General features: G+C 37.8%; 5 protein-coding genes and 2 non-coding genes across 12 annotated transcripts; 4 read left to right on the forward strand and 3 right to left on the reverse strand.

Moving 5' to 3' along the window:
- Nucleotides 1-73: 73 nt before the first annotated feature.
- Nucleotides 74-3,812, forward strand: LOC111435226 (BTB/POZ domain-containing protein At5g48130-like). Of its 6 annotated transcripts, XM_023072629.1 has the most exons (6): nt 74-485; nt 563-844; nt 923-1,195; nt 1,275-1,344; nt 1,485-2,636; nt 2,720-3,812. In XM_023072629.1, exons 3-6 carry the CDS (start codon nt 975-977, stop codon nt 3,449-3,451), a joined length of 2,175 nt encoding a protein of 724 aa, XP_022928397.1. In that variant the 5' UTR covers nt 74-485; nt 563-844; nt 923-974; the 3' UTR covers nt 3,452-3,812. The 6 variants fall into 6 exon arrangements, with proteins under 6 accessions (XP_022928397.1, XP_022928398.1, XP_022928400.1 ...); XM_023072630.1 differs by lacking the exon at nt 74-485 and having other exon boundaries at nt 507-781; XM_023072632.1 differs by lacking the exon at nt 74-485 and having other exon boundaries at nt 508-844; nt 1,023-1,195; nt 2,720-3,811.
- A 194-nt stretch (nt 3,813-4,006) lies between these two features.
- On the forward strand, nt 4,007-4,087 carry TRNAL-CAG. Its single transcript has one exon. It is a non-coding gene; the product is annotated as a tRNA-Leu (tRNA).
- A 184-nt stretch (nt 4,088-4,271) lies between these two features.
- Nucleotides 4,272-5,724, reverse strand: LOC111435069 (cytochrome b561 and DOMON domain-containing protein At5g47530-like). Its single transcript, XM_023072399.1, has 2 exons — nt 5,085-5,724; nt 4,272-4,955 (listed from the first exon to the last, which is right to left on the reverse strand). The coding sequence occupies exons 1-2, from the start codon at nt 5,688-5,690 to the stop codon at nt 4,392-4,394; spliced, it is 1,170 nt and encodes a 389-aa protein (XP_022928167.1). The 5' UTR covers nt 5,691-5,724; the 3' UTR covers nt 4,272-4,391.
- Nucleotides 5,725-5,941: 217 nt separating this feature from the next.
- On the reverse strand, nt 5,942-6,023 carry TRNAS-GCU. The gene has a single exon. It is a non-coding gene; the product is annotated as a tRNA-Ser (tRNA).
- A 4,081-nt stretch (nt 6,024-10,104) lies between these two features.
- Nucleotides 10,105-11,699, forward strand: LOC111435283 (cytochrome b561 and DOMON domain-containing protein At5g35735-like). The gene is made up of 3 exons (XM_023072721.1): nt 10,105-10,982; nt 11,059-11,313; nt 11,402-11,699. The coding sequence occupies exons 1-3, from the start codon at nt 10,368-10,370 to the stop codon at nt 11,696-11,698; spliced, it is 1,167 nt and encodes a 388-aa protein (XP_022928489.1). The 5' UTR covers nt 10,105-10,367; the 3' UTR covers nt 11,699.
- Nucleotides 11,700-14,207: 2,508 nt separating this feature from the next.
- LOC111435066 (cytochrome b561 and DOMON domain-containing protein At5g47530-like) lies at nt 14,208-15,762 on the forward strand. Its single transcript, XM_023072395.1, has 2 exons — nt 14,208-14,860; nt 14,990-15,762. Exons 1-2 carry the CDS (start codon nt 14,255-14,257, stop codon nt 15,551-15,553), a joined length of 1,170 nt encoding a protein of 389 aa, XP_022928163.1. The 5' UTR covers nt 14,208-14,254; the 3' UTR covers nt 15,554-15,762.
- A 702-nt stretch (nt 15,763-16,464) lies between these two features.
- Nucleotides 16,465-21,041, reverse strand: LOC111435045 (putative MO25-like protein At5g47540). The gene is made up of 11 exons (XM_023072360.1): nt 20,655-21,041; nt 19,658-19,819; nt 19,434-19,552; nt 19,267-19,341; nt 19,033-19,126; nt 18,272-18,331; nt 18,084-18,152; nt 17,765-17,863; nt 17,119-17,163; nt 16,922-17,024; nt 16,465-16,829 (listed from the first exon to the last, which is right to left on the reverse strand). Exons 1-11 carry the CDS (start codon nt 20,772-20,774, stop codon nt 16,720-16,722), a joined length of 1,056 nt encoding a protein of 351 aa, XP_022928128.1. The 5' UTR covers nt 20,775-21,041; the 3' UTR covers nt 16,465-16,719.
- Nucleotides 21,042-21,412: the final 371 nt, after the last annotated feature.

The raw sequence follows: 21,412 nt of genomic DNA on the forward strand, positions 1-21,412 counted from the left end.
AACTTCCAGCTGATGATTAAATTAACTGATATTGTTAACCTTTTACACTGCACTGAAATGTCGATTTCATCGTTCATGAAATGTATGTTTGAATATTGTAGTTGAATGCAGGGAATTTTCTGCTGAGCACCGGTGAATGAACACGAAGTACGGTTGTCGCTAGTCAAGCCGACATACTATCAGTCACTGATTCAAGGATTATTAGAATAGTTTTTGGCTGTAGACTCAACTTGTATTACATATTTCTGTGCTTAATGGATGACAGAAAGAATCTTCCCTCTGAAGTTATAAGGTGGCGTAGAATGTGAAGGAGAGCATTTGATTATTGAAGAAGTTGTACAGTATCTCACTCTGCAGTGAACTTCACAAAAGTAAGTTTTGGGGATTGAGAAAATGCTGCGAGAAAGCAAGCGCCGCCCTCTTTCCAAAGCATTCTCCCGAGCTTTCAGAAGCCGTGCCGTCATGGGTGTGCTGGCGTTTACCATGTAACTTCTTCCTCAATTCACCTCTTTCTCATTATTATTTTAACTCGTTGCTGATTTCTTCTGATTATTTTTTGCAGGTTTTGGTTCTCCGTCAGATCTGATTCACCTACTCGATTGCAAAAATTATAATATATGAATGGATACAAAAGGAAAGCGACGAGGAGAGCCCAAATTGTGGTTCACATAACAGGGAAAGAGGGAGAAAGCCATGCTTATTCTAATGGCCGAGGCGTTTTTGAAGTTCAAGAATTCAACTTTTCAGCAACCGAGAACGTTTTTGAAGCCTTAAAATATGGGTATGGAGATTACACTCGTGTGCATTTGACTTTTGACTTGGAAGGAATAAAAACTGCACGAATGTATGTGGACAAACTTGTACATTTCCCCTCTTTTCTCTCTTCCGTTTTCCTCATTTTGCACTGGTTTATGGATTCTAGGTTCTTTAGATGTACTTCTTTCTTCGATTCCTGAAATGGGTGCTTACCATTTATGGCCATAAGAAGGCGTAACGTTACTCGCCATTGGAATTTGCTTCAGTTCAAAGAATTCCTAACTCGCTCGGCTCTCGGAAACTTTCATAAATTCTGGTTTGAAGGTCTATTAGGAACTATGTTGATGGCAGTTATCAGCCCCAAAGTCAGCTCAGTGGCCTCTAGTCCTTTCACTTCACCGAATATCGGGGTTTTGCTCAAGATCAAGATCATTTCATGGTTGGGTTCACTTTTTTTGAGATTATATTGCTTCTTCTTTGATTTTGCTTTGATTTCTGATAAGTGGATGATGTCTCAGGAGCCAAGAAACTGGTTTGCCTGTTTCTATACGGATTCGAGTTGGTGATAGAACATTCAACTTGCACAAGGTAAGGATGAATCTGGAGGATTTTTGGGAAATATATCCATGGATAGTGTACTCTTTTTCTTCATATTCAATTACAGAAAGCAAAGAAGGAAGAAGTGAGAGGATACATTTTAAGCAAGACTGTTGTTTTTCTTTTTGCAGCATCCTCTCCTGTCCAAGAGTGGATACTTCCAGAAAAGGTTAAATGAATCGACCGAGTATGAGCTCCCATCGGACTTTCCCGGGGGACCAGAAACCTTTGAATTACTTGCACTGTTCATCTATGGCTCCTCTACTCTTGTTGATCCTTTTAATGTAGCAGCCCTCCGATGTGCTGCAGAGTTTCTTGAAATGACAGATGATTACTATTCGGGTAACCTTTGCGAGCGATTCGATATCTATTTAAACCAAGTGGTCTTCCAAAGCTGGGACGATACACTAATCGTACTCCAAAAGTGCCAACAATTGCTTCCCTGGTCCGAGGAGCTGTTAATTGTAAGCCGCTGCATCGAATCTCTTGCCTTCATGGCTTGCATGGAGATTCTAGACCCTGAGAAAAGGCGAGACCAACCAGTCATTACAATGGATGCATTGGCTAGTCAGGTTTGGAGCTGTGAAATAGTGAAAGAAATCTTGTGCCAAGATCTTTGGATCAAGGACCTCATTGCTCTACCATTTGAATTCTTCAAAAGAGTTGTGGGATCCTTGAGAAGACAAGGTATGAAAGAAAAATACGTGAGCCCGATCATTGTTTTCTACGCTAACAAATGGATTCTTTCGCAAAAAACGCGCCAGTTCTGGGAGAGTACTGATGAGAAAGTTGTAGATGATGAAGCAAATGAGAAGGTTATGTTTATCTTGCAAGGTCTTCTTGATCTTCTCCCTTTGGGACAGAGGACCAGTAGAGTGGTTCCTGTAGGCTTTTACTTTGCATTACTTTCAAAATCACTTGAAATTGGTCTCAAAAGTAACAACCTGCAGAAACTACAAGACCAGATTGCATCAGTATTACACTTTGCCCAAGTCGAAGACTTCCTCCTACCGAAAACCGGGTCGGACTCGGTTTCTTCCAGCGTCGAGTTAGCTACAATGGAGAAGATACTAGAGTCGTTTGTATCTTCTAACATGAAGATGAATCCTAACCATTCAGGAAGCAACTCACTCGTGGCGGAGTTGTGGGATGAGTATCTAACCTTCATAGCTCCCGACCCGAAACTCGGACATAAACGATTTGTGGAACTTATCGAAAAAGTTCCTGCATCGTGGCGAGAGAATCACAACCACCTTTATTGGGCAGTAAACACATTCCTGCAGGTTCATCTTATCTGTTTTCTTCTTCATGAAATGCTTTTTGAAATGTGGTTTAGATCCATTAGCTCGTCTATTTTGTTTTGCAGGCACAGTCACAAATGTCCCAAGAGGAAAAATGGGCAGTCTGTAAGTACCTCAACTGCCAGAAGCTATCACAAGAGGCGTGCATCGAGGCTGTTCAAAACGAGTTGATGCCGCTCCGTCTGATAGTTCAAGCGCTTTTTGTTCAGCAATTGAATACTCAACAGGCGTTCAAAGAGTGTTCGAGTTCATTTAGATTTGCCCCTTATGGAGAATTCTCAGGGAGCCTTTCAAGCTCTAGATTTCTGAACTCGAACAGCCAGAATCTACGAGACAGTCCTTATACAGATGGAGCTGATCCAAGCCGAAGAACGTTAAGCTTCTTGCTACAGAAGGACCATGTGATGCAGGCACATGAATCCTCGAGAAAGGAGTACGAGTCGACAAGTTTCCGAATCCAGAATCTCGAACAGGAGTTGGTTTCCTTGAAGAAGAGCGTCCAGTGGCAGACAATATCAAAGAAAACAGATACAATGTCAAGCAGTAAAGCAGAAGGAAGAACAAAGCTAGCTGATGTGGAAAGTAGATACTCTAGCAAGAAAAGGAACACGCATGAACAAGTGACAGGGTGCATTGGTTCGGTTAACTTTTCTGCTCAAAGAAACTATGCAAGTCGTCTGTTTAAGATCTTCAGCGGAATTCGTCTATTTGGGGGTCAGAAACAGAAAAGAAAATCGGGGTTTCCGGTCCTTTGGCGTAGGTCGATATACCAGATCAACCATCGACTCGACTTGTAAATGAGAACACAAACAGAGACTCCAAAAGTCATTTACTCTTTACATTACTGCTCACTATGGATATGCCATTGCCAAAATCCTGCCTATCGAGACGTTAAATTCCCTTGTCGTTCTCCAAAACCACGACGCAAAGTGTTTTGGACATGCTTGTACAGGGCAATGTTTGTTACATGAAAATTGTTTTGGGCTTGCTTGTTCGAGGCAATGTCACTTATCGCCGCATACTCAAACCACCTTCGATCATTCTATGTTAACGTCGTGTAATTAGTTTTGTTGTTTATTTTCATTTACATTGTATAATTCTTCAATCCGTTCCATGTCTATATTGATATATTAAACTCTCTTGTCCACATGTTTTATTGTAATTGACATCACACTGAGTCAAAATGTTTTCTCTCGTTTCCTCACAATCTTCTTTTAGAACCTTACTCGTGAAGTTTGGTTTTTGTTTGGCTGATTTATTCGATAGGTTAGATCAATTGTTACATAATCTTTTTCAATTACAAACGTCAAATTAATTAATTAATAATAATTAGTTAGGTGGTGAACCATCAAGTCAAGATGGCCGAGTTGGTCTAAGGCGCCAGTTTCAGGTACTGGTCCGAAAGGGCATGGGTTCGAATCCCATTCTTGACAACTTTTTACCAACTTCTTTTTGTTCTCCAATTTTCATTGTTTTTTTTTAGTCTCCTATTTTTTTTTACCTAGACAAACTATTATAAAAATTCATCTATTAAATATTATTTTGTGTCCTAATATTAAACTATGATGTACTTATCTTAACTAAAATATCTATCTACCATTAGTATATTAATAGATATATGTGAAGTTCGATTTGTTTATTCATATAATGGAAAACAATGTTCCACAATACAATCATGAATGATGAGCAAAGAAGCTAAGGAATTTGCGAAGATCAAACAGAAAACAGGGGAGCTGATTATACTCTGTTTTCTACTTTAGCAGTGTGGGTAGAGATGTTGTGTGGGAACTTGTTGGAGTTGGATCTCCTTCTCTTGATCACAATGAACCATGTGATGGCTTCCAGCACCAACGCCACAGCGCCCAACAAGATGATCACTCCGCTGTAAGCCCGCCTCCATTTATTGTCCGGGCTCAAGATTTTGAAGCCTTCGAACACATTGATGATGCTCATGATGATCACGCTGTATCCCATGGAGTGATGGTAAATGTTCCAGTAGATTCTGTACTTATGATCCTTCTTCGGCCTCAAAAGCAGAGCGAATACCTGAACACTTCCCAACACGAACAGAGCAATCCCAATGTTACGATGGGTGCTGTACTGAACTGCTGCCGACTCGCCGCCGAGTTTGATTCCGGTGGCCCACCCGGCAACACCCACGGCGTAGGCGGAGGTCTGGCAGGCCACGTGAAGATAAAACCAAGCTGGATCTGCCGCCTTGAACACCTTCAAATACCTTGCGAAAATGGCTCCCATTGGCATCAAAGTCCCCCAGCTGACCGCATTCAGCACTCCGTGAATCTGAGAATCCAAATCCCAATTGGGTGTTAGAATTTATCGAAATCCCCAAAAGGGTTTTGCAAATGGAAAGATTAAAACAGACCCATATCAATAAAACCCCACAATTCATTCAAATTCAAACCCACTTACGTTTCTCCTCCTAAGAACAGAATCCACCGCCGCCGTGGTCGACCCAGTAAGCAAATCCAGAGTAGCAAGGGACCTTCTATTATCGCCAGTGAAGGCGTGGGGGAGAGGAGAACCCTGCGCCATGGGACCTTCCTGCCAGACCTGATTGACGGTGGTCATGCGGGGGGGAAGAGAAATGGTTGCAAAAATGGTCATTTCGTTGTTGGCATAAGTGGCAGAGAGTTGAGAAACCTCAAAGCTCAAGCGGCTCTGTTGCATAGTCGGAGAAGGGAGGTCGATGCTGGAAGTGTAAACATGAGGGAGGCCAGAGGAGTTCCGGTAGGCTATAAGAGCTTGAGAGCCAAACATGGCGAGGGCATTTGGGTTAATGGCCCAAGCAATCCATTGATTGGGAGAGGTGGAAGGGCGTCGGAAGGCCATCCTCAAGGTGGTGTTGGATGGATGATAGGTCCAATGGAGGAAAGAGTTGAGGACAGGATGATCCACACAGGCCGCAAAGACTTCATTGCTGGCGAAATTATGGTTTGTGCAAGTCTGCCCAGCGGCAGAGAGGCAGAGAGAGAAGAGAAGCAGAGCATTGAGGAAGCTTTGGAGTTTGGCTTCCATGGCGGATTAGAATGATGGAGAATGAGAAACAGAGGAGGAGATGAATGAATTTATAGAGGAAAGAAGATGAAATGCAGAGTGGACGCCATGGAAAAGGGGAAGAAACGCAGAGTCCACGCGTAGGGTTTAATCTTCCACTTTTCTTTGAACACTTTTCAAACTTTGACCCCGTTTTGTCTTATTCTCCGCAGTTTCAATCATTTTTTAATTCATTTTATTTAGTCATAAAATTTTAAAAAAAATAAAAGAATCGTCGCCTGAGAGATTCGAACTCTCGCGGGGAAACCCCATGTACTTAGCAGGCACACGCCTTAACCACTCGGCCAAAGCGACGACATTTGGTAAGCTTAATATATTTAATATATAACCTATAATAAAACTCGAATTTTTATATAATATATCACAATAAAAAATTTTAAAAAAATCTAAATACTTAAGTTTCAACCACTTCCCTCAAATTTTAAACCACAGTAAAATAGTAAATAAATAAAAAGTATAAATACAATAAATTAATTTTTTTAAATGATATAGAAAATTATATCGGTCTCTAAATTTTATGTTTAATAAATTATTTAATTTACAACTTTACTGTCTCTATATTATAATCTTTTCGACTTCTTCTTCTACCGTTCACTCTCTTTTGAACTCGAACCAATCTCTCTCTTTTGATTTTCTTGATCGGTGATATCTGCAGAACAACAAAGAGAGTAGTGATCTCGACGTGTTCGAGAAAAATAACCCATTTGTATGGTGATGAAAAGGTCCTAAGAGAGAGAAAAAACTTCTTGACTTTATGTTTTTTTTAAAGAGCACTTGATTATTTTATGGTAATTACGAGTCAACGGGGAAGAAGTCAACAAAATTAGGCAACTTGATTATAAATTCATAAGATATTATGAGTTCTTGGTGGTAGCTTCTCTGAAAAAACTCATAATTTGTAAGCATTTGATCGGTTTGAATACAATTTTCCAAGAAATTATTGTTTGGATATGGAATTTTGAGGTCCAAAAAGGCTGTGGGAGAATGATTACGCCACTTTCCTCTCATTTTCCACCACCATGTATGTATGAATCTTTGAACGGAATTATATTTTTATATACGTATGGGTATCGGTATGTGCATGCATGTTCAAATGAGTTTAAACTTCTACGTTGAATGGCTTGACATTCACGAGTATTGAATCAGCCAGCTTGTGTTCACATTTCGACTATTCTCACAGGACTGTTTACTGCATTTGATTGCTAAGATAGCTCGTAAGATATTAGCTATACTTTATATATGCGTTGGTGTACTTACGTGCATGCATTTTCAAATGGGTTTAATTTTTTACATTGAATGGTTACGAGTATTGAATCAGCTAGCTTGTGTTCACATTTCGACTATTCTCACAGGACTGTTTACTGCATTTGATTGCTAAGATAGCTCGTAAGATATTAGCTATACTTTATATACGCGTTGGTGTACTTACGTGCATGCATTTTCAAATGGGTTTAATTTTTTACATTGAATGGTTACGAGTATTGAATCAGCTAGCTTGTGTTCACATTTCGACTATTCTCACAAGACTGTTTACTGCATTTGATTGCTAAGATAGCTCGTAAGATATTAGTTATACTTTATATACGCGTTGGTGTACTTACGTGCATGCATTTTCAAATGGGTTTAACTTTTAACGTTGAATGATTTGATATTCACGAATATTAGGTCAACTTGTTCGCATTTCGACTATTTTCAGGGGACAACTTTATTCTATTGTATTGATGTTAGATTATAGACACGAACGTATTTATACTTTTATACATGTATTGGTGTATGTATGTGTATGTATTTTCAAATGGGTTTAAATTTCTACGTTGAATAATTCAATATTCACGAGTACTAGGTCAACTTGTTCGCATTTCGAGAATTCTCACGTGACAATTTATTTACTTTATTGCATTTGGTTGCTAAGATAACTTCTAAGATATTCACGAGTATTGATCTCGTCTCTACGCATTTTAACTATTCTAACGAGACAATTTCTTTACTTTTCTTTATTTGATTGTTAAAATGACTCGTAAAATATTAAATTTGAGGTAGGTTACTGTCCTAACTCGAACTCATTTCTAAATTTTTTTTTTTATTTACTTTATGGGTTTGCCCCAAATTTAAACAATTATTTGAGCTCACATCATTATTTAAATTGGGTTAGATAGAAGGCACATTAAAGAAGGGTAGTTGAGGTATAAAATAATGGTCAAGTATTATAAAACATTTCAACCACAAATAATTTATTATTTTCCATCACACCCATAATAAATAAATCGATCTTATTTTGATAGACCGACCGTATTTGCTAAATAAAGTCATTAATAATAATCTATGTCTTATTCACTGAGTTATGTTTGAATTGGTCGGATCATTCCTTTACTATTTTTTAAAACGATATTATTTGTAGGGATGTTAAAAAAAACTCCGGATAGATTGAGTTCAAATAAATAAAAATTTTACAGATAAATTGGTCCATGATTTTCAAGATTGAGTTTTTTTTTTTTTTACCATGCAATTATATATTTATATATTTATTTTATTTTTATAATTATTTTAAAATTATTTATTCCATTTTTTCCCTATATTAAAAATTTAAAAATAAATAAATAAATATTTTAAAGTATTTTTTATTATTCTTTTTAATTAATTTAGATAAATTAGATTTTTCGTATTAAATAGGGTTGAATTGTTACATCTATAAAATAGACTAAATCGATATATTTCTTAAAATGCATAAATTAAAACATTTATAAAACATATATATTTGACGGTTTTGTTCATCTCTATTTCCAACCACACGATTTTATCTCAAATATTAGCCACAAAAAACCTAACCTAAGTTGTGGTGTATTTTTGTCCGTGATTTAAATTCGATTCGACCGTTACGATTGTTACAAACTTAACATTTATAACAAATGTTAATAATACATCTTGACTTAATAAGTTTGATACTCTAATTTTCGTATATTCTAATTATTAATGTAGTATGTATGGTAAATAAATATATATTTTTTAAATAATAAAATAAATAAATAATCCGACCACTCAACCCATTCCAACCTAAAAATTTAGAGTTGGATTTGGTTGTGAACGGAGTCATTCAGGTCTATCAATCTAACTAATCCGAAATTTCGAGTTGGTCTAAATATTTTATTCAACCTGACCCGTGTATACCCATAATTTACATTTGATTTCTGTAATTTTATTCGATTCGAGTGATAATTTAATTACTGGTTAAGTAATCTAGGTAATACTTGTATCGATTTGAAATTCTTATCATTAAGAATTTTTTTTTATAAATCAAACAAACAAACACAAGAATATATAAATATAAATATTTTTTATTTCAATTTCTTCGAATTTAGTTCCAAATTCAATTTATAAAAATATGTACTTTTTTCGGTTGGAATCCCTCGACTTAGCAAAATAACTCTCAAATATTATGAGTTGTGTAACGACCCAAATCTAGGATTCAAAATACGAGTTATACATTCAACGGCCTCAAAATTTTCCTACATCTAGTACGACATAGTCATACTCGGTAGTTAAGGTGAAAGATGTAATTAGAAGGGTAAAACATACTTTTGACCCAACTGTAATTTTGAATGATTGATTTGCGATTGGACATAACTTATCTTACCGTGCATAAGAGTGCAACTATAGATCTACAGTGAAGTGATTATAATTAATAGATAAAAATTGATTAGTTAATGAATTTAATTAATCAATTTTATATCATTGGAGATTATGATCGGTACTTTTCTAATGTTTAAGGTTTAAATTAATATGGAATATATTAAAAATAATATTTAATATATTACATATATCATTGAAAGAAAAAATTAGTGTTTAAATTAATATGGAATATATTAAAAATAAAATAAAATTTAAATGTTTAAATTAATATTAATTATATTAAATATATAATAAAAATATATATTTAATTTAAAGGGTTTTAAATTAATATTTAATATATTACATGTATTAAGACAAAAAAAATATATTTATTGTATTTTTACCTTAAATATTAAAACTATTAATAAGATTATTAATATATATTAAGATATAAATATGATTTGAACTAGATATTATATTCTAATTAGATATTAAAATATATTATTCGATAAAAATTCTCCTTTTTCAATCTCGGTATGATTTTTTTTAATTCTTGACCGTGTTCGAGTTATAACAAGAAGATCTTGTAGAAAGTAGAAAAACTTGTACGTTTTTTTGAATACTCTTGCGAGCTATAGTTTCTATAAAAGTAGAGTTCTTTATTTATTGCTTTCTTATCAAAACGAGTTAGTTCCCTCCAAATAAATGATATCGTGTCTATCTGAGTTTCGATAATTAAAAAAAAAAAAAATAATTTTGGAAAAAATATTATAAAATATAATTCATACCCAATAATTAATGCATGAATTTATGTGGGTCGGTAAGCATTATAACCATGGAGGCCGTTGGAATTAGTCAACCGTTTCAAGGGCTTTGCCTTCCCTCTCTCTTAGGTGTCTACCAAGGAGAAACAGAGTGTTTCACAAACCAAATAAAATTTACTGAATTTTCATTCGAATTAATCGCAATAAATACTCACTTCCTTCTTCTTCCTCCCTGAATCCACAGGGAAAACTGAAACAGAGTTCAGCCATGGAAATGGAACTCCACACCTTGTTCTGCTCTGTTCTGATCCTCCTCCTCTGTTCCTGCCGGCCGGCGTCCGCTCAGATTTGCAGAAGCTACAATGGGTTTGCAACCAATGAAGTGTTCGCAGCCTGTGTGGATCATCCAGTGCTCAACACGTTCCTCCATTGGACCTACAATCCATCCAACACCACCTTGAGAATGGCCTTCCGCCGCCCTTCCACCTCTCCCAATCAATGGATTTCATGGGCCATTAACCCACAGGGCCTCGCCATGTTTGGATCTCAAGCTCTCATCGCTTACCGGAATTCCTCTGCTCTCCCTCATGTTTACACTTCCAGCGTCGATCCCCCTGGTCCGACACTGCAACAGAGCACCCTGAGATTCGCGGTTCCTGATCTTTCAGCGACTTATGCGAACAACGAGCTCACCATTTTCGCAACGTTTCGGCTCCCCTCCAACATGACGACCATTAATCAAGTCTGGCAGGTTGGTCCCATGATCGGAGGCTCTCCATCTTCCCATTCGCTCGCCGAAGAAAACAGAGCATCCAGATCTAAACTCGATTTGCTTACTGGATCCTCCACGGCGGCGGAGGATACGGTTTTAAAGAAGAGAAACGTAAGTTTTCCGATCTGGGTTTGTTTGATTCTTTCGATTTGTGAAACCCTTTTGTGAAACCGGTTTGATTTTTCAGATTCATGGGGTTTTGAACGCTGTTAGTTGGGGGACATTGATGCCGATCGGCGCCATTTTCGCTAGATATTTGAGGGCTTTCAAAGGTGCAGATCCGGCCTGGTTTTACCTTCACGTCACTTGTCAATCCTCCGCCTACGCCGTCGGTGTCGCCGGTTGGGCTACCGGCCTAAAACTCGGCAGAGATTCCACCGCCGTCCAATACAACACCCACCGCAACATCGGAATCACTCTGTTCGTGTTCGGAACTCTTCAGGTACCAAAAAAACAACAAAAATCCAGAAACCCAAATGAAAATTTCTCGAAATCCGCACTAATTTCGATCTGGGCTTGATTCATTTCAGGTTTTCGCTCTACTTTTGAGGCCGAAGAAGGATCACAAATACAGAATCTACTGGAACGCATACCATCACTCGATCGGATACAGTGTGATTGTTCTGAGTATCATTAACGTCTTCAAAGGATTAGAAATCTTGAGGCCCGATGAGAAATGGAAACGGACTTACACCGGAATCATCATCTTCTTGGGCGCCGTCGCCGTCGTTCTTGAAGTGGTCACATGGATCATTGCGATGAAGAGAAAGAGATCCAGCTTCGATGATAAGTTTCCCCATGACAATAATGGACAAAACGGGGTTTGATTATTGATGATTTACATTTTTAACTGCTTTTTTGTTTCTTTTGGGTTTTCTATCTTTAGAGATTGGTGGTAGTGAGGTTATTATATTTATAGATAATTCTTTTTTTTTTTTAAGGGTTTCTAATTTTATTAATAAAATCTCAAAAAATATTATTCCGCTATTATTTCATATCCTTCTATTTTCAGAAGGAAGACGTGTAGATTCTCTCTCTAACAGATGTGTTTCAAAACTAAGGTTGATGTCGGTAGCTTTGGTTTGGATATTTGTGAAGTATAGTAAAAAGCTATATGGTAGATATTGGTAAAGCTATATATGGCAGATAAAAGCTATATGGAGCACTATTTGACTCTCTTCTCTTTTCATCTTTCCCTCGAGCTACTTGTTTGCTATCGGTCTCTAGTCCATATTTAGCTTTGGACAGAATTTACCGCCCGATTGGAGTTGCATTCCTAAATAACCCGACTCGTTGACAGCGCCTCGTGGTGCGACAGGATCCGAGCGCAACAGGGCTCTCACCCTCTTTGGCGCCTCCTTCCAGGGGACTTATGCCCAGTCCGTCACTGAGGACGCTTCTCCAGTAGATATCGGTAAAATTATATATGGTAGATAAAAAGCTATATGGGTACAGCTATATGTAGATAGTTATATACAGTAGCCATATGGTAGACAGTTATAAACAGTAGACGATTATATCTGGTAAAACTATATATATATATATAGTAAGCTGAACTAGATCGAGTGTGCGATCCTAACAAATCGACCAATATTAACTTACATATCATGATTATTTTTAAAATATGTACTAATTGTAAAATTGTTTTTTTAAAAAATTAAAAAGTGTTTTTAAGTTGTTAAAAAAAAGTTTAAGATATTTTTTACTTCTAAAAATGAGCGCAGAGTATTTTTATTTTATTTATTTAATTAAGAGTATTTTTTTTAGTCTAGAAATATTATTAAATATTTCTATTAAATTAGTATATATATTTTGAATATTTTGAAATGTGAAATCAATTTTGAAGATTTAAAAATAATTTCCGGGAAAATCGGTGTTTGGTTTCAAGGAAATTTCCAAACCGTATCAAAAAATGGAGGCGGCCGTCTGCAAAAGTCGCCGTTGATTTCTACATATTCCTTTTTTTTATTTCAAAAAATAAATTAATATATTAATATAAATATAAAATTTTAATTATTAAATTATTGCTTTACTTACCGTTGTTAGATTTTATTTTTTAAATTTAAAAATGTATATTTACTATAAAAACAACTTTGCTAAATATATAATTGTAAATATGTTAATTAATTAATTAATATCATTTTTCCGTTCATTTGCAAATTTTTCGAAAAACTAATTATGGGTTGGATATGTTAGACGAACATGATTCTCCACAATGATATGATATTTGTCCACTTTGAGCATAAGCTCTCCTGACTTTGGTTTGAGTTTCCCAAAATACCTCATAACAATGGAGAGAATATTCATTGATTATAAACCCATGATCATTCCCTAAATTAGCATGGGACTTTCATCATCCAACAGGATAGTCTAGATTGGTTGAGTTATCAGATCATATTAACCACTCTTATTTTCCACAACGTACATGATTGATAGAATCACTATGTAGGGAGGTGGGTCAACCTGATGCAAGAGAGACACGAACAAAATCTTTCAGCCAACTGAGCCTCCTCCATCTCTCGAGACCAATTTAGATAGTAACTACTGTTATCTTTATCCAGTCCTACAAAAGTAACTCCGAAACTACTCCGAGCCTTAACAAGCCTATCTTTGCCCTTCATGTCTATTCTGATGTCTCTGCCTTGGTCTCAACATGTCTTCAATGTTCACTTTGCGTGGTGGTGTGTTAGATGATGCATCGTCCTCCTCGATCGCATCATGACACTCTTCTATATTAGCTTGCATATGGCCAGATGGGCGTCTCTTGAGGGACGCCCCTTTGCTTGTCATGGCGTGAGGGTCACAACTTGCTTAACTTAGTCATCGTCCTCGATGACTTACTCGGGTCACAATCATATTGCAGATTGTGACGATCACGTTGACCAGATTAAAGACTAAATTAGGGTTTACACATTAATTAATCCTTTCCCACTAATTAACAACTTCTAATTTCACACGGTTTGGAATATTATTGGCTTTTTCCATAAGCTAATGACTAAAAACCCCATTTTACACGCTCTTTATTTTTCCATAAAATAATGGGGTTAGTGGGCATGTGATGATTATTAATTTTAATAATCTTTTTAATTAATTAATTAATTTACCTAATTATTCTGATTCTTTAACTTCTGCACTTCACTCTTTTCTTTACTTAATAACCTTATTTAAATAATAAAAATTAATTAATTTCAACGAGGGAGAATAAGACAAAACGGGGTCAAAGTTTGAAAAGTGTTCAAAGAAAAGTGGAAGATTAAACCCTACGCGTGGACTCTGCGTTTCTTCCCCTTTTCCATGGCGTCCACTCTGCATTTCATCTTCTTTCCTCTATAAATTCATTCATCTCCTCCTCTGTTTCTCATTCTCCATCATTCTAATCCGCCATGGAAGCCAAACTCCAAAGCTTCCTCAATGCTCTGCTTCTCTTCTCTCTCTGCCTCTCTGCCGCTGGGCAGACTTGCACAAACCATAATTTCGCCAGCAATGAAGTCTTTGCGGCCTGTGTGGATCATCCTGTCCTCAACTCTTTCCTCCATTGGACCTATCATCCATCCAACACCACCTTGAGGATGGCCTTCCGACGCCCTTCCACCTCTCCCAATCAATGGATTGCTTGGGCCATTAACCCAAATGCCCTCGCCATGTTTGGCTCTCAAGCTCTTATAGCCTACCGGAACTCCTCTGGCCTCCCTCATGTTTACACTTCCAGCATCGACCTCCCTTCTCCGACTATGCAACAGAGCCGCTTGAGCTTTGAGGTTTCTCAACTCTCTGCCACTTATGCCAACAACGAAATGACCATTTTTGCAACCATTTCTCTTCCCCCCCGCATGACCACCGTCAATCAGGTCTGGCAGGAAGGTCCCATGGCGCAGGGTTCTCCTCTCCCCCACGCCTTCACTGGCGATAATAGAAGGTCCCTTGCTACTCTGGATTTGCTTACTGGGTCGACCACGGCGGCGGTGGATTCTGTTCTTAGGAGGAGAAACGTAAGTGGGTTTGAATTTGAATGAATTGTGGGGTTTTATTGATATGGGTCTGTTTTAATCTTTCCATTTGCAAAACCCTTTTGGGGATTTCGATAAATTCTAACACCCAATTGGGATTTGGATTCTCAGATTCACGGAGTGCTGAATGCGGTCAGCTGGGGGACTTTGATGCCAATGGGAGCCATTTTCGCAAGGTATTTGAAGGTGTTCAAGGCGGCAGATCCAGCTTGGTTTTATCTTCACGTGGCCTGCCAGACCTCCGCCTACGCCGTGGGTGTTGCCGGGTGGGCCACCGGAATCAAACTCGGCGGCGAGTCGGCAGCAGTTCAGTACAGCACCCATCGTAACATTGGGATTGCTCTGTTCGTGTTGGGAAGTGTTCAGGTATTCGCTCTGCTTTTGAGGCCGAAGAAGGATCATAAGTACAGAATCTACTGGAACATTTACCATCACTCCATGGGATACAGCGTGATCATCATGAGCATCATCAATGTGTTCGAAGGCTTCAAAATCTTGAGCCCGGACAATAAATGGAGGCGGGCTTACAGCGGAGTGATCATCTTGTTGGGCGCTGTGGCGTTGGTGCTGGAAGCCATCACATGGTTCATTGTGATCAAGAGAAGGAGATCCAACTCCAACAAGTTCCCACACAACATCTCTACCCACACTGCTAAAGTAGAAAACAGAGTATAATCAGCTCCCCTGTTTTCTGTTTGATCTTCGCAAATTCCATACTTTTTGTTTTGATTCTTACGTGAGAGTGTTAGTGTTTGCTTTTCTCTATACTTACATTTGTAAAGATAGAGCTTCTTTGCTTATCATTCATGATTGTATTTGTGGAACATTGTTTTCCATTGTATCAATAAACGAATCTCTTTGCTTCAAAGAGAGAATTTTGTTAAGATTTGTTGCGTCATAAACCTATCTAAGGTACAATTTTATGTTTCGATGAATGTGTTTTGTTCTAAAAGTTAGAAAGATCGAGGCTGCAACCATAATCAAGTTATTCCGTACGGTCATTCCCGCTTATTTGAAGACAATTTTGAGGCCAAGATGAGTTTTTGGAACAAGTAACGGTGAGACTAACCTTGATTAGACTCTACTTAGCTTGAGATAAATTTCTGACCCTATGATCCTACTCGAGTCACGTGAAGTAAAATTTAAATACTGTTCGAGCCAAAATTATTTCGTTGAGAGATAAAACTAACGAAGGTCAAGCCTACGATCATACTTTAGTTCAATGAAGCACAATTGTTGAAATTAGAATATAAGAAGAAAATAGGTCAATTCTCATTGTCGTTGTAGTTAGTTTCGTGTTATCTTCATCAACTGCAATACTTGATCAAGCCCCATACCATGGGATCATACCCATGCAATGATTATAACGTTTATATAAATGATGTTCAGACGAGATCGAATAGAATGCAACAGTCTACTCCAAGATTTGGTCAAGATCGAATAAATGTTCCTTCACCTATTCTTTGTATCGAAACTGTATCTAATATTTTTACGACCAAGATTTTTTTTCTTTTTTACAACTTATTTGTTAATTTATTTTTTAAAAGAGAATATGAATCTCCATTGATAACTCATAGATAGGAAACTAAGAGGAACACAATGGAAGCAATCTATAAATGATTCACAAAATGTGTATATCTATACAAAGAATGGCTATATCAAATGAAGAATTTACATAATACTTTGGTGATATATGATGATTCTCGATGAATCTACATTGATAAATCTCCATGCTTTTCATATTAATAGGCAGAAAAACAGTGACTTGTGTGTTTACCTCGACCTGTTTTAAGGTTCAATAACAAAGAGAGAGCAAAAAGAACGAACATCCGAAGCTGAAATCAGCATTGGATCTCGTCTTTCTCTATCTCGGAAGCCCAGAGATCGCCTGTCTCGAGCATGGAGATTTCTCTCATAACTTGAGCTTTATCTTCTTCAAACCCTTCATCGTCTGGAACCAAAAAGTGATCAATCATTCATGAACATACGATATTGATGAAATGATATCAGAAGCAGAAGTTTAACTTTTTTTTTAATTGTTACCTTTATCTAGTCTAAGTTCGTCGAGAAGTCGAAGAAGTTTCGTTCTATTAGCAACGAGTACACCTGTGATCTCTAGAGGCTTGTTTTTATTTGCAACAAATAGCTAATAAACAGCAACAACAAAAAGAAAAAAAACTTTATTAAAGATAAGAAAAGGAACTTAGTAGTGCAAATCATTCAATGATCTTCAATAGTACCTTGAACACATGGAAGGCGTCTCTTTGTATCATTTTGTTTGGATCCTGTAAGTATAATATGTGGGGTGACAAAAGGAAGGAAGCGTGAGATCCCACGTTGGTTGTAGAGGGGAACGAAACGAAGCATTCTTTATAAGGGTATGAAAACCTCTCCCTAGCAGACTGGGAAAACCCAAAAAGAAAAGCCTAAGAGGATAATATCTGCTAGGTGGGTTAAGCATTCTTTATAAAGGTATGAAAACCTCTCCCTAGCAGACTGGGAAAACCCAAAAAGGAGCATTCTTTATAAGGGTATGAAAACCTCTCCCTAGCAGACTGGGAAAACCCAAAAAGGAAAGCCTAAGAGGATAATATCTGCTAGGTGGGCTTGGCCGTGTTACAAATTGTGAGATCCCACATCGATTGGCGAATACCGGTGAGGACGCTGGCTCCAAAAGGGTGGACTGTGAGATCCCACATCGGTTGGAGAGGGGAACGAAACATTTTTTATAAGGGTGTGAAAACATCTTCCTAGCATACGCGTTTTAAACGCCTTGAAGGGAAAGCCCAAAGAGGACAATAACTACTAGTGGTGGGCTTGAGCCGTTACAGGAAGGGTGTAAACCATTCAAAATGCACGTTTTCATCTAAATGTGAGAGAGTTTACCCTGAGAAGGTTCATCAAGATCCTCATGTTATCCAATGAGCTCACGTATCGAACCATCACAACAGCATTAGAGTTATCAAGTAGTAGATCGCCTAGCAACTGAAATAGTGTACACAACATTGATATCATCAAATGGCAGCAAATGCTTCTTGATATCACTTCATGGAAATACATAATCTTTGAGATAACAAAACTCAAAACATATTAAGTCAAGGTATCGTATTCGATACGTCCATTGGTTGTAACAGAGAGAATCTAAACATGTAAACTATAACAGGGCTATTAGCATGCTTGTCATAGGCATTTATTCACTCTTTACCTTCACGGCGTGTCGTTTCGTGATGTAATTTGGCGATTCCAGCAACTGTGTATTGTACTCTTCAAAGAACTAAAAGATTAGAAACAATTGTAAAACAACTTCAATCAACTTGTTCATCCAAGTGAAACCAACAATTAACGAAATTTCGACAAAGACAATCTAATGAAAATAACTTATCTAATGCTTACCCACTCATAATTTGTAGTAAGAAATCCAGTAACAGTAGATTTATGCCTTGTCAAGAGTTTCTGCATAGAATAAGTTCAGGATGTTTCAGTTGACAGACAGGATTCTCTCAATATACCAAACCATAGTACCCACTACTCGTGACCTAAACGAAGGTTCATTTGGCCTTTTTAGTTCAACAACATATGAGTTGGGGAGCCTCGAATCTTAATATCCTTGTCAATGATATGTATCTTAACTAGTTAAACTCGGTTGAGGTTGATAGGTTAATTTTGGTTGTTACCTGTGAGATCCCACATCGATTAGAAAGGGGAACGAAACATTATTTATAAGGGTGTGAAAACCTCTCCCTAGCAGACGCGTTTTAATAACTTTGAGGGGAGGCTCGAAAGGAAAATCCCAAAGAGGACAATATCTGCTAGCGGTAGGCTTGGACCGTTACAAATGGTATCAGAGCTAGACACCGGATAGTGTGCCAACAAGGACATTAAGCCTCGAAGGGGGTGAATACCGGACGGTTGCCAGTAAGGACGTTCGGCCCTAAAGGGGGTGGATTGTAAGATCCCACATCGGTTGGAGAGGGGAACAAAGCATTCTTTATAAGGGCGTGGAAACCTCTCTCTAGCAGACGCGTTTTAAAAATATGAGGGAAAATCCAAAGAGGACAATATGTGTTAGCGGTACGAGCAATTAGTACATATACACAACCACAATAAACATAAGATATGCTAAAAAGAGAGGAGAGAAGAAATTCATTCTCAACTCTAAAAGTTGCAGAAGCATCTGATGCTACGTAAAATATTGGATTCTGGACGTAATCAAAAAACTTCTTTATATGCTCGGATTCCAGGATGTACCTGAACCGAAACGATTCGGGATAAGGAAAAAGAAAAAGAAGAGGAAACTATATCAGGTTTCAAACATCTGCACAAAGATGTCAAAATGATACTACTCTTTCAGCAAGATGTTTGCAAGAAACGAATTAACTGGTTCATACTTAGCAACACACTGATGTCGTATGCATTCGCTCGCAATCGCACCGTAAGTTAAAGCAATGTCGCTATCTTCGTACCTAAGTTGAGCCAATCATTAACCATCAATGACTGTTGTCATGTAATGTTAACAATTTGATGGTTCAATCTTAAAACATTACCCAGTTCTTACCCTGGTATCAGAATGTCCATGATATCCATGTTGTTCTCCAAGTAGTCGGAGGCGATCATCCGCGACTTAACCTGCTGTCGTTGCAGATTGGCTAGAACATGAGTTGCACATTGGCGCAGCTGCAGGTCAGGATGTATACAATAGTCAAGCAACATAACTTGCAGGTTTATGAAATGGATCAAATGAAAATATGATCATATAATTGCAAGTGAAAGCTCATTCACCCCGGAGTTTAGCCTCGGAATGCAAGCGATAAAAAGGTGAAACGTGTTCTCCCTGAAGAACTCCTGAGTCAATTGGGCACAAGCATCTGGATTTGGCTCTTCTTCACCATTTCCATAAAGAATTGTTCTCATTTGAGAGATGGTTTTGTTCAGTTCAGATATCTGCATAAGTTCCAATCCAAACACAAAGTCATTTTCAATATCATGGGAACAGAAACGGTTAGGAATCACGGGCCTCCACAATGGTATGATATCGTCCACTTTGAGCATAAGCTTTCATGGCTTTACTTTTGGTTTCCCCAAAAGGCCTCCTACCAATGGAGATGTATTCCTTACTTATAAACCCATGATCAATCCCTTAATTAGCCGATGTGAGACTCCTCTCCCAACAATCCTCCCCTCGAACAAAGAACACCATAGAGCTTCCCCTTAATCGAGGCTCGACTCCTTCTCTGGAGTCCTCAAACAAAATACACCCTTTGTTCTACACTTGAGTCACTTTTGACTACACCTTCGAGGCTGACAACTTCTTTATTCGACATTTGAGGATTCTATTGACATGACTAGGTTAAGGGTATGACTCTGATACCATGTTAGGAATCACGGATATCCACAGTGATATGATATTGTCCATTTGAGCATAAACTCTCATGTTTTTGCTTTTGATTTCCCCAAAGGCCTCGTACCAATGGAGATGTATTCCTTAATTATGATCGCACGATCAACCCCTTCATTAGCCGACATGGGACTCCTCTCCCAACAATCCTCAACAATATGCAATTTCTTGCCATATAAACTAAATAATCTTAACAAATATCTAGATTGATATGAGCCTATTGCAACAATCAACAAACGAAATTCAAAGAACAATGCCCTAATCTCTAAAATTGAAACAATGATGAAGAAAACCAGAGGCAAAATCCAGAAAATCGATAACCTAGATGAATTTTTAACAAAATCATATAGAAAAACAACCGCAATAAGAATAAATAGGTACCTTCTCTTCCCGTTTTTGCTCACGAACCCCATCGCTCCGGTCAATGAAGAGGAGGAGCTCGTGCGCGTACCGGACGAGCTCCAATGGCGATCGTGGCTTCGGCTTGAAAAGGCCTTTCATGATCTTTAAACGGGTTCAGAATAACGATATTGCTGTCCGTGGATCGTTTGAATTAGTTATAGGATAACAATATCTGGGTGGAAAAGAGAAGATAAGAACATGTGAAGAGGAGAAATTGGGCGTCGTTCTGGTACAGGCTTTATTGGACATTGAAAAATTGAGGTGGTGGCTACAAATATAGCAAAAAGAATCGGCTTTCGCTGCGGTGGCGCGTGAATTTCACTTCTCGATTCACAACCGATGATTCAATCCTGAAAATCGGAAAGGGTATTCGTGATCGTAATCGTGATTAAAATATAAGCTAAAATAATTCAAAATATGATTTTTTTTTTCCGCATATTCATATTCGTATTTTTCTTTTAATATTTTCCAGGTAAAAGTTAATTTTGAAATAAAATATTAACCATTGTAGTAACCGTCTAAGTCTGTGAACAGAGGTGGGATTCCACAATCTACCACTTGAAGTCTAACGTTTTCACTAGCACACCATTCGGTGTTTGGTTATAATATTACTTGTGACGGCCCTAAGTTCACGAATCGACGTAGAATCTTATAATTGGCACACCACACAGTGCTTGCCTCTGATACCATTTGACGTGAGATCTCACTATACTTTATTTTTCGAGTGGTCATCTAAT

The sequence above is a fragment of the Cucurbita moschata genome, unplaced genomic scaffold (genome assembly GCF_002738365.1).
Source record: "Cucurbita moschata cultivar Rifu unplaced genomic scaffold, Cmos_1.0 Cmo_Scf00048, whole genome shotgun sequence".
Classification (NCBI taxonomy): Eukaryota; Viridiplantae; Streptophyta; class Magnoliopsida; order Cucurbitales; family Cucurbitaceae; genus Cucurbita; species Cucurbita moschata.